Raw genomic sequence first — 17,198 nt, 5'->3', positions numbered from 1 at the left:
GGAGAGACTCCTGAAATTTCAACAAAAATAAGGAGCATCTAGCACCACTTAGTGGTGATACTGAATCCTTTAAGACCAGGATAGGTTATTTTCAGTTTTAGAATATTGCTTCAATTTTCCCCTCTTGATAATATCAAAGACAATGCAATAAAAACAACTAACAGGAATCTTTCCTTTAAAAAAGCGATCAATATTCCACATAAAAATGAAGATGAACTGAAGACAACTTGGGGTTTTTGTCATTCACCTACTGCTTTTGTTTCAAAGTAGAGTCAATACTTAACATCAAAGGACAGAGAAGCAGGCAGTAAAGGGGAAAAAAAGTTTGGGTTTGGTTTGAGTTTTAACTCTTACAAAAGTCACTCAATGTGAAAGCCATTTAACTTGTAGTTCTTCAATAATACCTGCTGCCCACTGTCTCCTCCCTACTCTCTATTCGTCTTCCCACGGTAACAGAAATGAGAAAGTATGAAAATATTTTATGACAACAAAACTATCACTACTGTAGTCCACTGAAGATATGACAATATATTAATATTTACTCCAACAAAGTAAAAGAAACACACTTTTATAAAAAGGCATAAAAAGTAATTTAGATCATTTCTATAAACAGAAGTAAAAATATTTTTTAAGGCCAAGATCACTGGGTAGTACAAAGTCCAATGACTAGCAATATACTTTGGAAGAGGCCAAACCCAGGTTGGAGACCCTTCTTGTCTGCTGGCCATGTCTTGGACCTCAAGCAAGTTATATAACATTTTTAAACCTCAGTTTCATTATTTACCTAAGCAGAGCAGTACCTCACATGAGGTGTACACCTCATGAGGTGGTGCGAGCATTAGAGTAGGAGTAGGAGATAATGCAAGCTAGCACTGTGTGTTCACTCACTAAATACTCAATGTGCTTGTCATGATTTAACTATTTAAAAACGTAACTTCAGAGTTATATTAACATCTCTGCTCCCTTTACTTGTGTTGTAAAGACTAGAGTTAGGGGCACCTGGGTGGCTCAGTGGGTTGGGCCTCTGCCTTCAGCTCAGGTCATGATCTTAGGGTCCTGGGATTGAGACCCCCATCAGGTTCTCTGCTTAGTGGGGAGCCTGCTTCTCCCTTTCTCTCTGCCTGCCTCTCTGTCTACTTGTGATCTCTCTCTGTCAAATAAGTCAAGTATTTAAAAAATAAAAAGACTAGATTTAGTATACTTATTTGAAGTTGACTGTTTATGTCTTTAGTAGAATTAGCAAAGGCATCTAGGTCTGAATTTATACACGTTAGTTAGACAACTCAGCCCTATGACTTTAGCACTGGGTAAATTTATTCAAGAGGCTGATAAAAGCACACACTATGTATCACATTTAGAAGAACAAAATAAATTCTTCAGATGGTTACAGAAGTACACTTACAGTCTCACACATCTGGGTAAGACTATTAATTTAAGTAGTCACCTTACTTCCTCCCCTTTCCCCTTATTACAATAGGCAGATCTGGAAAGACAGTTATAGCAAGTTTATTTACTTATCAGAGATGCATTTAATTAGAATAATTCCAAATATTGATAATCAGAGACAGCAGCTCTTATTTTTATGTGTTTCTAAACAAAGCCTTGACACTGCTATTTTACCAAATTAAAGCATGTATTGACTGATATATGTCCTCAAAATTCTATGTCTATTGCAACAGAGATGTTTCTAATGTCTTGAACCATGTCTGTAAAAATGTCCTTAGCATTTTCTAAAACCTTAGCATTCTCAAACTGTCAAATCCAGCCAGCTGTATTGAACTAAAAATTCTCATTATTTAAATGAAGTGAAAAAGGTAAAAATAACAAAGGTGTTATTACATTTAACAATCTCAAAAGTACCTAATATAAATGTCTACCTTTCTTAAGAATAACGGTGATTTTTTATTCGCTCTTTGTAATAAAAAGTCATTACACTGAAATAAACAATGTATGTTTTGAGATGGTAAGGAAATTAAACGAGATGTTTCATAAAAAAGCTGTAACTATTTTGCAAAGAAGACTGTACCTATAAACTTTAAACATTTCATATAAGCCAAATCCAGAGTAAATCTATTAAAAAAAAATCAAATACAGAAAAAGAAATGGCATGTTTTAGTAAAACAAGGCACTTACTAGGAAATCTCTGAGTAGCCATTTGCCTTAGAGAATAAAAGGTATCACACATTACAGTGGGGCAGCTCATACTTGATTTTACAATTGTACTGAATAGCTTGTCTACATAGTAGCGCAGATTCTCCTGTAGGATTTAACAAGGTAAACATCAGGATTTTAACTCTTACACATTTTCCATAGCCTTTATGGAAAACAATGCAGTGAAAATGAGAGTAGGCAGTTACTATCCAGTATACTAACGCTCTGCTTCCCTTCTCTAAATTCACTCAGTTAAAGGACAATTTATATCTTGATTATGTTTAACAAATTCGAATGAGATTAGCCAAATATAACTGGTGAACGTATGGAATAAATTTCACAAGAAGCAACAGAGAATAAAATGATCTAAAGGGAAATCAGGGAAATAACTCAGATATGCAGGCACACGGACACTGTGGCAGTTTCATTCAGTGCAATGAAAACCTGTGACTCTACAACAGTCACTGTTTTCCCGGACACGACTAAAATGTTGGTTGACCAAGTCATTGTGCCACTTAGCCTGGTCAGTCTGACTCCAAAGGAATGGCTAGAATGGAGGCTGCAACTAGATACAGCCTTATTCCATTATTGTTACCAGAGCCAAAGAGAGATAATCAAGAATAAAAAAAAAAAAAAAAAAAAAGAATAAAAATAAAGTAAAACTCCATGACGAAATAACATTCTAAAAACTAGACACAGGAAATGCTAATAGTATAAGCATTAAGTAAAGAATAAAAAGCACTACATCCTAACATATAGTATTATGGAAGATTATGTTTGGCAGAAAGCCCATTTTAAGGCAGTTATAAAGATAACAAGGACTTACCTTATTATTTTCTACATTATCTCCCTCTTTCAATTTAATAGGATCGATTTCACAGGACTTTGAGGATTCACATATCTGGAAGACAGATTAATTTTTCATTTAATGCTCTTTTATAAATAATTTGGCAAAATGAAAATAACTATTTTCCTAATACAATTATAAAAATTAAGACCATAACAAAGTTTATATCTCCAATCCAGAGATAATATATACATACTGCAAAAGAACTGTCAAATTTCTCATGTATTTGAAATTCTAGTTAAAACTGAAATGCAGTAAGAACAATTTAAAAAAAAAAAAAAGAAAAAAAGAAAAGAAATCAGTAACACCTCCCCAAAATTATGTAGATTATACTAAACATGCCCTTTCAGTAAAAATCTACTGATGGAAAGGTACATCTGAAAGGTTCAGCCTTATTCTTTCAGTAATACATGAACAGGTGTATCATCCCTATCACTAGAGGTCACTTGATGAAAGAGAGGCTCTATCATGAGGTCACAGAGACTTCAATTATCAGAGGTATAGCCCGTACCTCATCTAAAATAGGTTTTAATGTGACTTTCAGGTAGTGCCCTCCCACTATTTTCATCATCTCATCCAGACATCGGGTAGCCAAGGAATTTCCTCTAAAAATTGTGTTTGCATCTCTGAAATACAAACAGAAAATAAGATGAAACCAAGAGCAGTAAACAGACGCTGTGAAATCCATAACATGAGATATATGACTTTGGCTATATATAAAATTTTAGTAATTTTTGCCATCCATTTATTTATTTATTTTTTAAGGATTTTATTTATTTATTTGACAGACAGAGATCACAAGTAGGCTGAGAGGCAGGCAGAGAGAGAGAAGGAAGCAGGTTACCCGCTGAGCAGAGAGCCTGATGCAGGGCTCAATCCCAGGACCCTGGGATCATGACCTGAACTGAAGGCAGAGGCTTTACCCACTGAGCCACCCAGGCGCCCCTTTACCACCCATTTAAAAATCTTGCTGCCAAGATATAAGATGAAGAAGACCTATAGATGGCCAACAGACACATGAAAAAATGCTCAACATCACTCGGCATCAGGGAAATACAAATCAAAACCACCACGAGACACCACCCCACACCAGTCAGAATGGCTAAAATTAACAACTCAAGAAACGACAGACGTCGGGGAGGATGCAGAGAAAGGGAAACCCTCTTACACTGTTGGTGGGAATGCAAGCTGGTACAGGCACTCTGGAAAACAGTATGGAGGTTTCTCAAAAAGTTGAAAATAGTGCTACCCTATGACCCAGCAATTACACTACTGGGTATTTATTCCAAAGATATAAATGTAGTGAAAAGAAGGAGCACGTGCATCCCAATGTTTATAGCAGCAATGTCCACAATAGCCAAACTATGGGAAGACCTCAGATGTCCATCAAAGATGAATGTATAAAGAAGATGTGGCGTATATATAAACACACACACATACACACACACGGAAATACTACTCAGTTATCAAAAAGAATGAAATTTTGCCATTTGCAATGACATGAATGAAACCAGGGGGTTTTATGCTAAGCAAAATAAGAGAAAGACAATTACCATTATGACTGCATTCATTTGTAGAATTTAGTAAACAAAACAGAGGGTAAGAGGGAAAGAGAGGGGGGAAAAAAAGGCAGAATCAGAGAGGAAAACAAATCATTAGAGACTCTTTTTTTTTTTTTTTAAAGATTTTATTTATTTGTCACAGAGAGAGAGGGAAAGAGCGAGCACAGGCAGACAGAGTGGCAGGCACAGACAGAGGCTCCTGCCAAGCAAGGAGCCCGATGTGGGACTTGATCCCAGGACACTGGGATCATGACCTGAGCCGAAGGCAGCTGCTTAACCAACTGAGCCACCCAGGCGTCCCCCCCATTAGAGACTCTTAATCATAGGAAACAAACTGAGGGCTGCTGGAGGGGAGGGAATGGAGAGAATGGGGTGACTGGGTGATGGACACTAAAGAGGGCACATGATGTAATGAGTACTGGTGTTATGTAAGACTGATGAATCACTGACCTCTACCTCTGAAACCAATAGTATATTATATGTTAATTAAATGAATTTAAATTAAAGAAAAAAAAAACTTGCTGCCATTAGGCCTTCCAAACTTACCAAAACTATCCAAAATAGTAAGTTTAAAAAAAAAAAAAAAAAGCAAATGATATTAATGAACTACAAAAGTAGAATGTTTGTATGTGTATGAAACAGTGCTAGACAGGACTGGAAAGCCACCTGACTGCTTTTCATGGTATCACATATATGTATATAGAGGTGATACATAATGGGTAAGGAAAAAAACCCAACCCAACTTCTGACCTAGTACTTAATCTGTGACACGTGAATCATTACAAGCAGCAGCAAAGATGAGTAACAGGAAATTTTGACACTGAATAAAAAAAAACCTTCATTAACTGTTAATGTTGCTGTTGGTGGATTCTGTTTGCTAACTTAAAGAACTGCCTTTTATCTCTTGCTAAGCAGTTCTTTTCAGAATCCTATTCAGTAAGGCTGGTCAACACAAAAGAAGTGAAATTACAAAAACAATTTGTCAAGCTAAAATCCAATCTCAACACACATAATTAACATTTTAATATAACTCTTACTGTGTATCCTTCAAGTCTAATTCAGCCACTGCAGTGGCAAAAGGAACAAGTTTATCATGGTGCAGCAGCAGTCGTACAAGGGGCAAAACAGCATCATTTTTATCTCGACAAATTTCACCCAAAATGTAAGCAGCTGAGGCAGATATCGGCTAGAATATAGAAAGGCAAAAAACAAGCACAAAATCAAGGAAATATGACTAAATGTCCAATCACTAGCCTGTATAAGTAATTCAAGCATATTTACTGACTACTACTGTTGTATAGAATAATATTTAATTTTTTAAAACTTTTCTTAGAGATGAAAATTTCAAGCATGTCCTGGAATCACAGTACTGTAGTCCAGATAAATTTTACACACACACACACACACACACACACACACACACACCATTTTAATAAAACTTGATACTCTGAAATATTCTCTACATCATTTACAGAATTATATTAGTCATTTCATATTAAATCATACCCTTAAGATTTTTAAGTACCTGAACATCTGGTGATTTTAGCAGCAACGTTTTCAAAGGACCATAGTACTCTGATGGAAGCACATAGTCTTCTGTATAACATATATTTAATCGAAGAGACCCCAGATCATCAGTTTTGGATGACTTATTTCCATTGTCCCTTGGCTGTAACAAGTACCTAAAGTAAAAATACAACTGACTACATGAGATGATAATGAGCATCCAAGTTGGTGAGGTAAATAAACAGTTAAGCTGCAAAAACAAAAAACAAAAAACAAAAAACAAAACCCAAACCAAAAAAGTCAACTTAGTATTTAAGGTTTGGACACTTTATAAGTAGCCAACCATCAATCTTCAGAGGCATAATATCAGTTATGTATTGAAATAGAAAGCTATAAACAGACTTATCTGGGAAGCAAAAAGTAAAAATTAAAGTAAACTAAAAGTAAAAAAATAAGATCTCAAAGGGGCTGAATGAGTTTGATTAGCTTGCAGATTTAGGAAAAGATAATAAAAGTAAAATATTTAAAATCTAATGTATAATAAAAAATAACATCTCACTAAATTTAAGAAACACATATTTAGCTGCAATAGGTAAGAAATACCACAAGAAGGCATAAGTGATCTTGTTTTAAAGTAAATCTTATATATGTAAAAGTCTGAACTTACTTTTTAAAAAAAGATAGTGATTGAAGGTTTATAAATAGATTTTTATATTATTAAAGGAGAAACAATGTAACTATACTCAAAATATTTTTATTTGTAAAAATCAGATTTATATGAAAAATTTTTAGGTAAATAGAAGGCATAAAATATATGTACAAACAAAGATTAAAATTAAAATTAAAATTTAAAATTTTCCAAGAAAAATGTTTAGAAATTAAGAGGAGTTTGTAGGACGAAAATCAGAAATCTGTTATTTTTAAAGAATTTTTATCATAAAAATTTAATAACACATACAAAAGTAGAGAGGACAGTACATCTTTTTAATCCCCATGCACCTATCACCTAGCTTTAGGAATCATCAACTCTCAACTCAAGGCTATTTTTGTTTAAGCCATACCTCTACTCTCTCCCCCCATCCCATTCCTGCATTATTTTAAAGTAATTTCCAGGTTATATAACTACATAATAACTTTTAAAAATCATCACTATCCAGTCTGTATTCAAACTCTCCCAAACTTTACCATGAATACTTTTCTACAATTTGTTTATATTCAAGGTCCATAGATTTTAACTGGTTGATACTTAAGTATCAAGATATCCTAACCAAGATACTTAACCTAAAGATTCTCTCTATTCCCTAAGAAATCAGGTAGCTAGAATTGAATTTTCTACATCTGGGATTATGCTAAATCTATCTCTATCTCCATGACGTCACTTAGCATGTTCTCCGTCTTCTCTGTACTTTCTGTATATTGGCAGTTAGATCTAGAGGCTTGGTTAGATTCAAATTTGATATGCTGGTAAGTACATTTCACTGATAGTGTTGTATAGTACCACAAAGAGGCACTAACGTCTGTTTCTCTTTTTGTGATATTAGCAGTCACTGATAAGCACCACCTAGAGTCATTAACTTACACAGGTTATAAAACAATAGGTATTTTTTTTGAAGACTTTAATTTTTTGTCAGGGAGAGGGAGCACATACAGGGTGAACGGGAGGCAAAGGGAGAAGCAGACTCTGCTGAGCAAGGAGCACGATACGAAACGCGATCCCAGGACTCTGGGATCATGACCTGAGCCACCGAGGTATCCCAAAATGATAGTTTTAGAATTCTATCATTCCTCCTTTACTTACTACCTGGAATACTTTTTATAAAGTAGTGTCATTAGTGTTGATATTTACTTTTGATATTTATCACCTATGGCCTCTCCATTACACCACTTTAAAAACAGAAGGCAGGGGGGATTTAATGGAATATTTATTAGTTTTGAGAAAGATATAATTAAAGACATAAAAGGGAACTAGATAACCAACCAAGCAAAATTTAAAAAGATGAGGGGATGACAATAATGGGAGAAGAAATTATATCACTATCTAAGAAAGCAGAATCTTTATCTTGAAACACCAGCCTTCAGATTTTTTTTTTTTAAGATTTTATTTATTTATTTGACAGACAGAGATCACAAGTAGGCAGAGAGAGAGAGGGAAGCAAGCTCCCTGCTGAGCAGAGAGCCTGGTGCAGGGCTTGATCCCAGGACCTGAGATCATGACCTGAGCTGTAGGCAGAGGCTTAACCCACTGAGCCACCCAGGCACCCCCAGCCTTCAGAATTTCTATTCTCTGATTTGAAAAATAATGTTTTAAACATTTGCCTGAGAAAATAACTGCGTATAAGCCTACTAGCAAAGGTGACCCAGAAGTACCTTTAAGGGAAAAGTCTAGTTCGCTGATCACCAAACATCCAGAAAAGGACATTACTTTGGTCAAGTTCCACAATCTAGTAAATGTTTTGTAGACATGCAAATTCAGATACCTAGTTTTATCTAAAAGCAAACCTAACTGCAATGACTGAGCATAGAGACTGGGATCTTTAAAGCAGAAAGCCAATTTATAACTTTATGAAAAGAAATACAACAGCCAAGCAGTTAAAATACCTGGACTTTTTTTGTGACCAACACATTTTATTATGCAAACAAATGTTCATTCACAAAAGTGGGGCGAAGAGTGGTTATATTAATAAAGAGTACCCTCAACTCAGCACCTCCCCCAGCACTTACTACTCAGCCTCAACAACTATCACTGGTTTGCGTGGCACTTCATCTATTTTCCTTGCTGCAACTAATACACTTTTTTTTAATGTGTTAATCCAATTCTTTCATCTGTTTGATTAATATATTTTTTAACAAGATGAACCATGAGAGACTATGGACTCTGAAAAACAATCTGAGGGGTTTGAAGTGGCGGGGGGGTGGGAGGTTGGGGTACCAGGTGGTGGGTATTATAGAGGGCACAGCTTGCATGGAGCACTGGGTGTGGTGAAAAAATAATGAATACTGTTTTTCTGAAAATAAATAAATTGGAAAAAAAAATTAAAAAAAATATATTTTTTAACATACTGGTAAGCTATTTGGAATGCCATATTATCAGAGGGACTATAGTGAGACAGAGATACAACACAGAGACTGAAGTGGTCTTAATTCTCAGCTAAGATAACAGTTTTATGAAGGTAGCAGCCATGCTTCTAGAGCAGAATCTCCTTCCCTCTTGATCGTATTTAAATGGGTAGTACCTACCCACGTTTGCCTCTCTAGGATCCTTTCTTATTGTTCCAATGTTCCTCTTCCATTTTAACTAGTGTTTTCCATATATGGGATATAAAAATAGAAATACTTGTATTATAGTTACAACTTGGTTCTGCCTCCCTAAGATGCACTAACCCATCTTAAATCTTAAACAGTGTCCCCATATTCTACTCAGATTTACAGATTTTGTTTTGGTTTGTTCTACAGGAATTTTACTCAGAAGGCAACTTTAATTCCCTTATCTCCAAATTACTAGAGGAAGGAGTATGCCTTGTCCTTCTGTTACTCTCACAAATTACAAATTACCAGCAAAATAGATCTATAATCCTAACATGGGATGTTCTGTGCAGAGGAATTAGGGCAATGCTACACCAGTTACTAATTATTATGTACCACTCCTTTAGAATGCCCAGGAACCTCAGAAGGCCTCACTCCTGCCTCGCTTTTTAAGCTTGTTTCCTTGGGTTTCTTTGGAAGGGTAAGAAATCCTTCTGGGCACAGGATCTCATCTGTGTCTGCTTGAAAAAATATAAAATTTCAAAATATCCTCAACTTACAACCTCCCCCATGCTCCTTCAATTTTTAACAATATTTTATAAAGCAAGGGACACTCAAATCTTTGATTTCAGCTTAAAACAGAGAGTTATTTTTGAGGGTTTTTAAAAAACATTTTTAATTAATTTATTTAAGAACGAGAGCATGTGTGCACTAGTGGGCAGGATGGGCAAAGGGACAGGGAGAGAAAGAGAATCTTTTTTTTTTTTTTTTTTTTTTTAAATTTTTTTTTTTTTTTTTAAGATTTTATTTTATTTATTTGAGAGAGAGAGACAGTGAGAGAGAGCATGAGCGAGGAGAAGGTCAGAGGGAGAAGCAGACTCCCCATGGAGCTGGGAGCCCGATGTGGGACTCAATCCCGGGACTCCAGGATCACGCCCTGAGCCGGAGGCAGTCGTTTAACCAACTGCGCCACCCAGGCGTCCCGAGAAAGAGAATCTTAAACAGACTTCACACTGCATACAGAATCTTAGATGGCATCATCTCACAACCCTGAGATCATGATTTAAGCCAAAATCAGGAGTTGGACCCTTAACTGACTGGGCCATCCAAGCACCCCAAACATTTTTGAGTTTTAAACATATAAAAAATATTTATGGGGCAGCTGGGTGGCTCATTTGGTCAAGTGCCTGCCTTCAGCTCAAATTAGGATCCCAGGGTCCTGGGAACTGGGATGGAGTCCCACATCAGGCTCCCTGGTCAGCAGGGAGTTTGCTTCTCCCTCTGTCCCTTTCCTCCACTTGTGTTCTGTCTCTCTCAAATAAGTAAACAAAATCTTAAAAAAATAAATGTACGATAAGGTAAATTTATTATAGTAATTGGTTAAGAACATAAACTTTGAAGTCAGAGTATTTGGTCCAAATCTCAGCTGTATGACCCTGGGCAAACCGCTTAATCTCTCTGCACTTATGTCCTTACCTTATTATTACTCTATATAAGGTGTAACAATAGTATCTGATTGAATCCTTACAACAACTCTAAGGAGGTTATATAAGTAAAGCACTTAGAAGAGTGCCAGGTACACAGTAAACACTATGTAGCTGTTATTTATGTAAGATTTATATATAACTATTACCACTTAAATATAGAAATAACTATAGATAAATGTACTTATTAATATAACTACATAAACATGATTTGTTATTTTATAACATTATTTTAAAAGGCGGTTTAAACCCTGAAGGATCCCCTATGGACAAAGTAATCTGTATGAATTAGAGGTAAAGAGTAAACTCTCCAGATTTGTTAAATGAAGATACATGGCCATGTATACAAGGTCAAGGGATTTTTTTTTTAATTTTTTTAAAAGATTTTATTGACTTATTTGAGAGAGAGACAGTGAGAGAGAGCATGAGTGAGGAGAAGGTCAGAGAGCGAAGCAGACTCCCCATGGAGCTGGGAGCCTGATGTGGGACTCGATCCCAGGACTCCGGGATCATGACCTGAGCCGAAGGCAGTATTCCAACCAACTGAGCCACCCAGGCGTCCCAAGGTCAAGGGATTTAAAAGAAAAAATCAAATCAAATATATTTTCTTCAGTTTTTGAGTAAAGCATTTTAGTTTGAAAGAATAAGAAAAAGGAAAAAAGAAATTATTAACTGAAAGTGGAATTCAGTTGCTTTACATGTATTTTTTAATTCACAATTGGAGAGGCATAAAAGTATGCCTGATGCTCTCAAGATTCAGCTGTTGTGACAGCTCCTTAATAGGGAAAAAAAAAATCTAGCATTTGAAAAATTTTAACCACAAGGTCTGCATAATTGAAGTAGGCAGGTAAAAAAGACAATTATTTATTCATAATGCTGAAAACAAGCATAATGAAGTAATGTTCAGAAGCTGGAGAGTAACTGTTCAGAGGCAGCTCTACTAACACTTGAATGCTGTTTCTGGTTCCATGAAAGTAAGCATTATAAATGGATTTTTACTTAAGATAGGAGATTAAAGATAGGAGGCAAAATTAGCAAACTACACAACCAACTCATCTCAAGTAAAATATTAATCTATTTTTAAATATGCATAAAGTGCTTATGTTTAAAACCCCAATCATTTGTTTCATCTACTATGTGAATCTACTGTCTTTTTTTTTGTTTTTTAAGATTTTATTTATTTGTCAGAGAGAGAGAGCGTGTGCACAAGCAGGGAGAGTGGCAGGCAGAGGGAGAAGTAAACTCTGTTGAGCAAGCAGCCTGATGTAGGACTCGATTCCAATCCCAGACCCTGGGATCATGACCTGAGCAGAAGGCAGATGCTTAATTGAGTGAGCCACCCAAGTGTCCTTCTACTATCTTTTCTTAATATCCACTTTTACATGTTGAATATTTGGGAAAATTGTGCCAATTTGTACAATCACACAAAGGTTTTGCGCACATTAAGATACTGATAGGAACTGGTGAAATAAGATTGAACTAGACTGCCTGTAAGATTCTTGAACATTGTAAACAATGGAACACTGGCATGACAAAAAGGATGCAGAAATTCTGTATGGAGGAATGGTGATGACAGTAGCAATCACTGTAATGATGAGAGCCATGAGCTATATCCATGGTCAATGCACTTGCAGCTTGTCTCATTGATGAGGATGAATGCATTTCATCCTCTAACAACTCTGGGAGGCAGGTACTATTTGTACTGCTCCCATTTTATAGCCAGAGAAAGGCAAAGCCAAGGGATAGAGTAAACTGTTCAAGGTCACAAAGATAGTTACGGCAAAGATTAAGATTTGAACCAAGGCAATTTGGTTTCAGACTCCACTCTTAACCACCATCAAGGTTCCACAAGTATTTACTGAAGTTATACTACACTGGTAAGTGAGAAAAGCAAGGCACAGATCAGGATACAGTATGTGCCCGTTTGTGTAAAGTAGGGAAAAGGATATATATATATTTGACTATATTCCATAAAATATTTCCAGAAAGTCAAAATAGTGACTGCCTCAGAAGAGGGAAAATGATTAGCTGAGGGACTAGGACAAGACAAAGATTTTTATCTTTTGAACTGTGAACCGTGTGAGTATATTATCGATTAAGAAAATCATATAAAAAGGGGGGTGGGGTTATGGACATTGGGGAGGGTATGTGCTTTGGGGAGTGCTGTGAAGTGTGTAAACCTGGCGATTCACAGACCTGTACCCCTGGGGATAAAAATACATGTTTATAAAAAATAAAAAACTAAAAAAAAAAATCATATAAAATTCTACTATCTATAAGGTTAAAGTTAAAATGAGTGACTATCAACACTAACAAGCTACTCCTAACACCTGACAGAAGTTTCATAATAAAGAACATATGTCATTGCTAAGGAACTGAAAAGCCAAGAAAGGAAAGGGGGAATGATTGGATCATGTTGTAATCTGAGAAAAAAATTAAATTGGAACCATTAAAACCTGTTTTCTGGAAAAGACTATAACAGACAAATATTAATTGAAATCACATGAAAAAGGAAAGCAAACTGAAACTTTTCAAACAACAGGATTACATTACTGATAATTATTCTCTTTCCTACTACCAAGATTAGAAAAAATATGCCTTAAATTCTGAAGGTAAAGCAAGCTTTTCCTGCGCTTTCATGCAATTACCATCGATCCCACAAGGGGATGCTACAACTCTACAAATGACAAAGGAGCCCAAGAATTTAATTTCTGACTTAAAAGAAAATGGCATTCACATTTGTATACTCCCTTCTACCTATGGAAGTATAAATGGATTAGGAGATGTTTCTATTCCCTGTTGTATAAATTTTTCTTAAAGATTTATTTATTTGAGAAAGAGAGAGAGAGATAGCAAGTGACAGCAAGCGAGAGTAAGCGAGTGAGAACAAGCAGGGTGAGGTGCAGAGGGAGAGAGAGGGGCAGAGGAAGAAGCTGGCTTCCTGCTGGTCTGGTACCGGGAATTTAGGGCTCGATCCCAAGACCCTGGGACCATGACCTGAGGCAAAGGCAGACACTTAATTGACTAATCAAGGTGCCCAAGGGAGGCTCTTTTAAAGACAAATGAGATTGATGCCCACAGTAAGAAACCTCTAAACACTTAATTCCTGGGTACCTGGGTGGCTCAGTGGGTTAAGGCCTCTGCCTTTGGCTCAGGTCATGATCCCAGGGTCCTGGGATCTGGCTCTCTGCTCAGCAGGGAGCCTGCTTCCCCCTCTCTCTGCCTGCCTCTCTGCCTGTCAAATAAATAAATTAAATCTTTAAAAAAAAAATAAAATAAACACTTAATTCCAACAATTCCAACTCCTCTTCTAGGCACTGAAACTGAGTTCTAAATAGCAGGCCTTAGAGGCAAAGAGAAAGGCCTGTTTATTTATGCTCAGTGGAAACCCAAGTCTAGCATAAGGGCTGCTGGGCAACCTACTGGAAGGGGCAGGACAGGTGTGCTTGTAAGTGCTCTCGGCAGAAAAAAATGATAGTTCTGCATCAATTCTGCTAAGGAAAATAATACCAGTTTAATGTATGACAGTATGTTTTATCTACCATCAGTTTAATGTCACTGTTAAAGACATGAATAGGTAAAATAATAAAGTAACTATTATGAGCCACCAGAGCACCTCAAGGAAGTATTTACTGAATCGGCTCAACATCTGAACCCTAGACACACATTTATTTACTCAGGAGTGGGAGTAGGGGTAGAATCTCAAGCAGATTCCCAGCTGAGCATAGAGCCCAATGTGGGGCTTGATTTCACAATCCTGAGATCATAACCTCAGCTGAAATCATGAGCTGGATGGATGCTCAACCAATTGAACCACCAAGGCGCACTGACCCTAGACATTTAAAATAACATCAGGGCCATTCACAGTGCATTTCAGCGGGGTGTGGTGAAGGAAAAAATCACTGGTTAGAGCCCTTTAACAGTTGATTCCCTATCATAAATCCTGTTTTCAAACATCCACAGTTCCTATCACCATTAATAATGCTTCTGGACTGCAGATGCTGATCTGTGACCAAGCATCTTCTCACATGGGCAACTCCTACGCAATGTTTTAAATGATTTTCATTTTCTCCTTAGAGTTAAGATTTCATTTTTGAACAGAACAATATTCCTAGATAATTCAGTTCTTACATCTCAGTACTAGAGGTCAAGTCATAAAACTATGAATGTACTTTATTTCTGCAAAAATAAATTAATAACCAAATTAATCAATTAAAGTTAATGACTTCTGGCTTATTCTATCTCAAATTTTAAAAATATGCATATAGTAAGCATTTATTTGCTTGTCCATTTTATTAAAGGGGATGACCTACTGTAGAGTTCACTACAATGTTTGTCTTCTTACCAGGCTTGATGAGAGGAATCATTTCTTAACACGTTCACAGGAACCTTAATCTCACCCAGGAAAATATCTTGGACCAGGTTTCCATTATTCCACAAGTCGATTCTGAAAATTTAAAAATAAAACTTTATTTTTTGCAAACAATGTTTAAGAGCACACACGCCAACAGGTAGCTTCAAATCACTTTGATTGCATTATAGCATTAATTTTACATGCTTAAAAGTAAGAGATGTTAGCGTTGTCATATACCTCACTAACTAAACTAAGAAAAGAAAATATTGCAGTAGCTTTTATTTTATAAGCACAGAGTATAACTATTTTAAATAGTCTAAAAGAAAGCACTTAAGTTTCTTAGTTTCAAAGTCTGGGCTTTATTTTAACCTGTAGCAGTAAGAACTGGAGTTACCTTGTTGAATTTGAGAAAAGAAACCAACACAAGACTACAGTTTCTTTCTCAATTAGAGCCAGTTAATATGTAAAGATAGGTGATTAAAAAAAATACATTACCTGATCATTCCAAACATGTGACTAATACACCCTTTAGATGAACACACTGTTAACACCACACCTGTACATGCACTTACAGAACTTTGCCCTCCCAAACAGCAGAGATTTAAGACCTAAATAGCACAAACTTCAAACACATGCACCTGTTGAATTATCTTACAAGACTTCTTACCTCACTGAAATTTCTGTTAGACAGCAGATATGTTAAGAAGAATAAAAAAATTATTTCTAAATTGGCTAATATATAATTACTTTTCTATATATTCTTTGCATCCATTATGTTAGATTAAGAAATTTAAAGAGCAATTAAATTTGTGAAAATTAAAAATATAATAAAATAGGTGAAAATCAGGTCATCTTTGGTATTAAATAAATATACCTTGACTACTTCTGCAAAGAAAACAGATTTTGAAAAGATAGTATGAATTTAAATAAGATGCCTGTTTCTCTAAGTTTCATCAACCATCTTGCTAAAGAGAAGTCTATTAAGCTTGGTTCACCTATTTTCTTTTTATGGTTTTTCTATTTTGGATTTAGGATTTTCTTTTGGCACCAAAAAAAGCAGATCTTTAAAACTCTAAGACAAATACCTAATTTCTAGCTTTTCAATGTCCTCCTCTTCTACCTGGAACTGAGACTTTCTTGTGTAACTACTGGATCTGGTTACCTGTGAACAAAACATTTTAGTTTACAAAAAATTTTTAAATATTTTTTCCTACATGAACTTAAAAAACTATCATCTCTAAAATGTTCAATTGTGTTTATTATAACCAGAGGAAAACGCCTAGGTAATAGTTCTCCCAAAGCTAAAGATAAAAATGGTTATGGAAGTAGCAGGGAGGTAAGAATAAGGCAGTACAAAAACACCAAAGGCAATTTTGCCTCCATGCCCTTCCTTATCAACTTAATCTACAGCAACACTAGGTTCTATGACTCATATGTAATCTCTCAGTGGCTCAAAGAGTGAAAGCGTTCTATTTTGGCAAAGCTGCACATGCGAAGATCTGTTTGAAGACTTTCCTACATTTCTCAAGATATCAATTCTATCCTTACACTTCCTTCTCGCATTTTTACCAAAAATACCAAGGCAACTGGCAGAGACTTCCTCTGCTACCATCCACCTGAACTTGTTCTTCTCACATGGTCCTTCTACTTGATGAGTTTTCTCATTTATTCTGAACAAGAGATGAGATGATCTCCTCTTCTCCAAGACTATTCCACCCATGCATGACATACAGTAAGCATGCAGTAAACATGTGATCTATTCCCAGGTTTCAGCACCAAAACAAAACAAAACAAAAACATTTCATCTATTTTAATTAAAGCTTTTTACCAGCTTATTCACCTCACTCAAGTCTAAGAAAAATTCTATACTTAAATTATGGTCTTCCTATTTATCTCCTTCCTTTCACAGACAAATATCTCAAAACTGTAATCCATCCTTGTGGCCGCCACTTCCTCACACCCAGTCACTACAGTGACTCCTTAAGATCTGGTTTCCTCACAGATCACCCTCCCCAAACTCCTCTCTTAGTCACCAGGTCTGATGATGAGTC

The 17,198-nt window shown here is 36.0% G+C and overlaps 1 protein-coding gene across 4 annotated transcripts in view; it reads right to left on the bottom strand.

The window, feature by feature from the left end:
- The window catches only part of RASA2 (RAS p21 protein activator 2), a 137,123-nt gene that overhangs the window by 34,333 nt on the left and 85,592 nt on the right, over positions 1–17,198 (bottom strand). For all 4 annotated transcript variants that reach the window (XM_044251497.1, XM_044251499.1, XM_044251498.1 and 1 more), the window contains exons 8-14: positions 16,233–16,309; positions 15,139–15,240; positions 6,086–6,242; positions 5,598–5,746; positions 3,510–3,624; positions 2,978–3,052; positions 2,134–2,257 (exon numbers count right to left, since the gene is read on the bottom strand). In XM_044251497.1, the coding sequence (XP_044107432.1) occupies positions 2,134–2,257; positions 2,978–3,052; positions 3,510–3,624; positions 5,598–5,746; positions 6,086–6,242; positions 15,139–15,240; positions 16,233–16,309 (799 nt within the window). The remainder of the gene's footprint in view (positions 1–2,133; positions 2,258–2,977; positions 3,053–3,509; positions 3,625–5,597; positions 5,747–6,085; positions 6,243–15,138; positions 15,241–16,232; positions 16,310–17,198) is intronic.

This window comes from Neovison vison, chromosome 6, assembly GCF_020171115.1.
Source record: "Neovison vison isolate M4711 chromosome 6, ASM_NN_V1, whole genome shotgun sequence".
Classification (NCBI taxonomy): domain Eukaryota; kingdom Metazoa; phylum Chordata; class Mammalia; order Carnivora; family Mustelidae; genus Neogale; species Neogale vison.
This window is presented reverse-complemented; position numbering and strand designations above follow the sequence as displayed.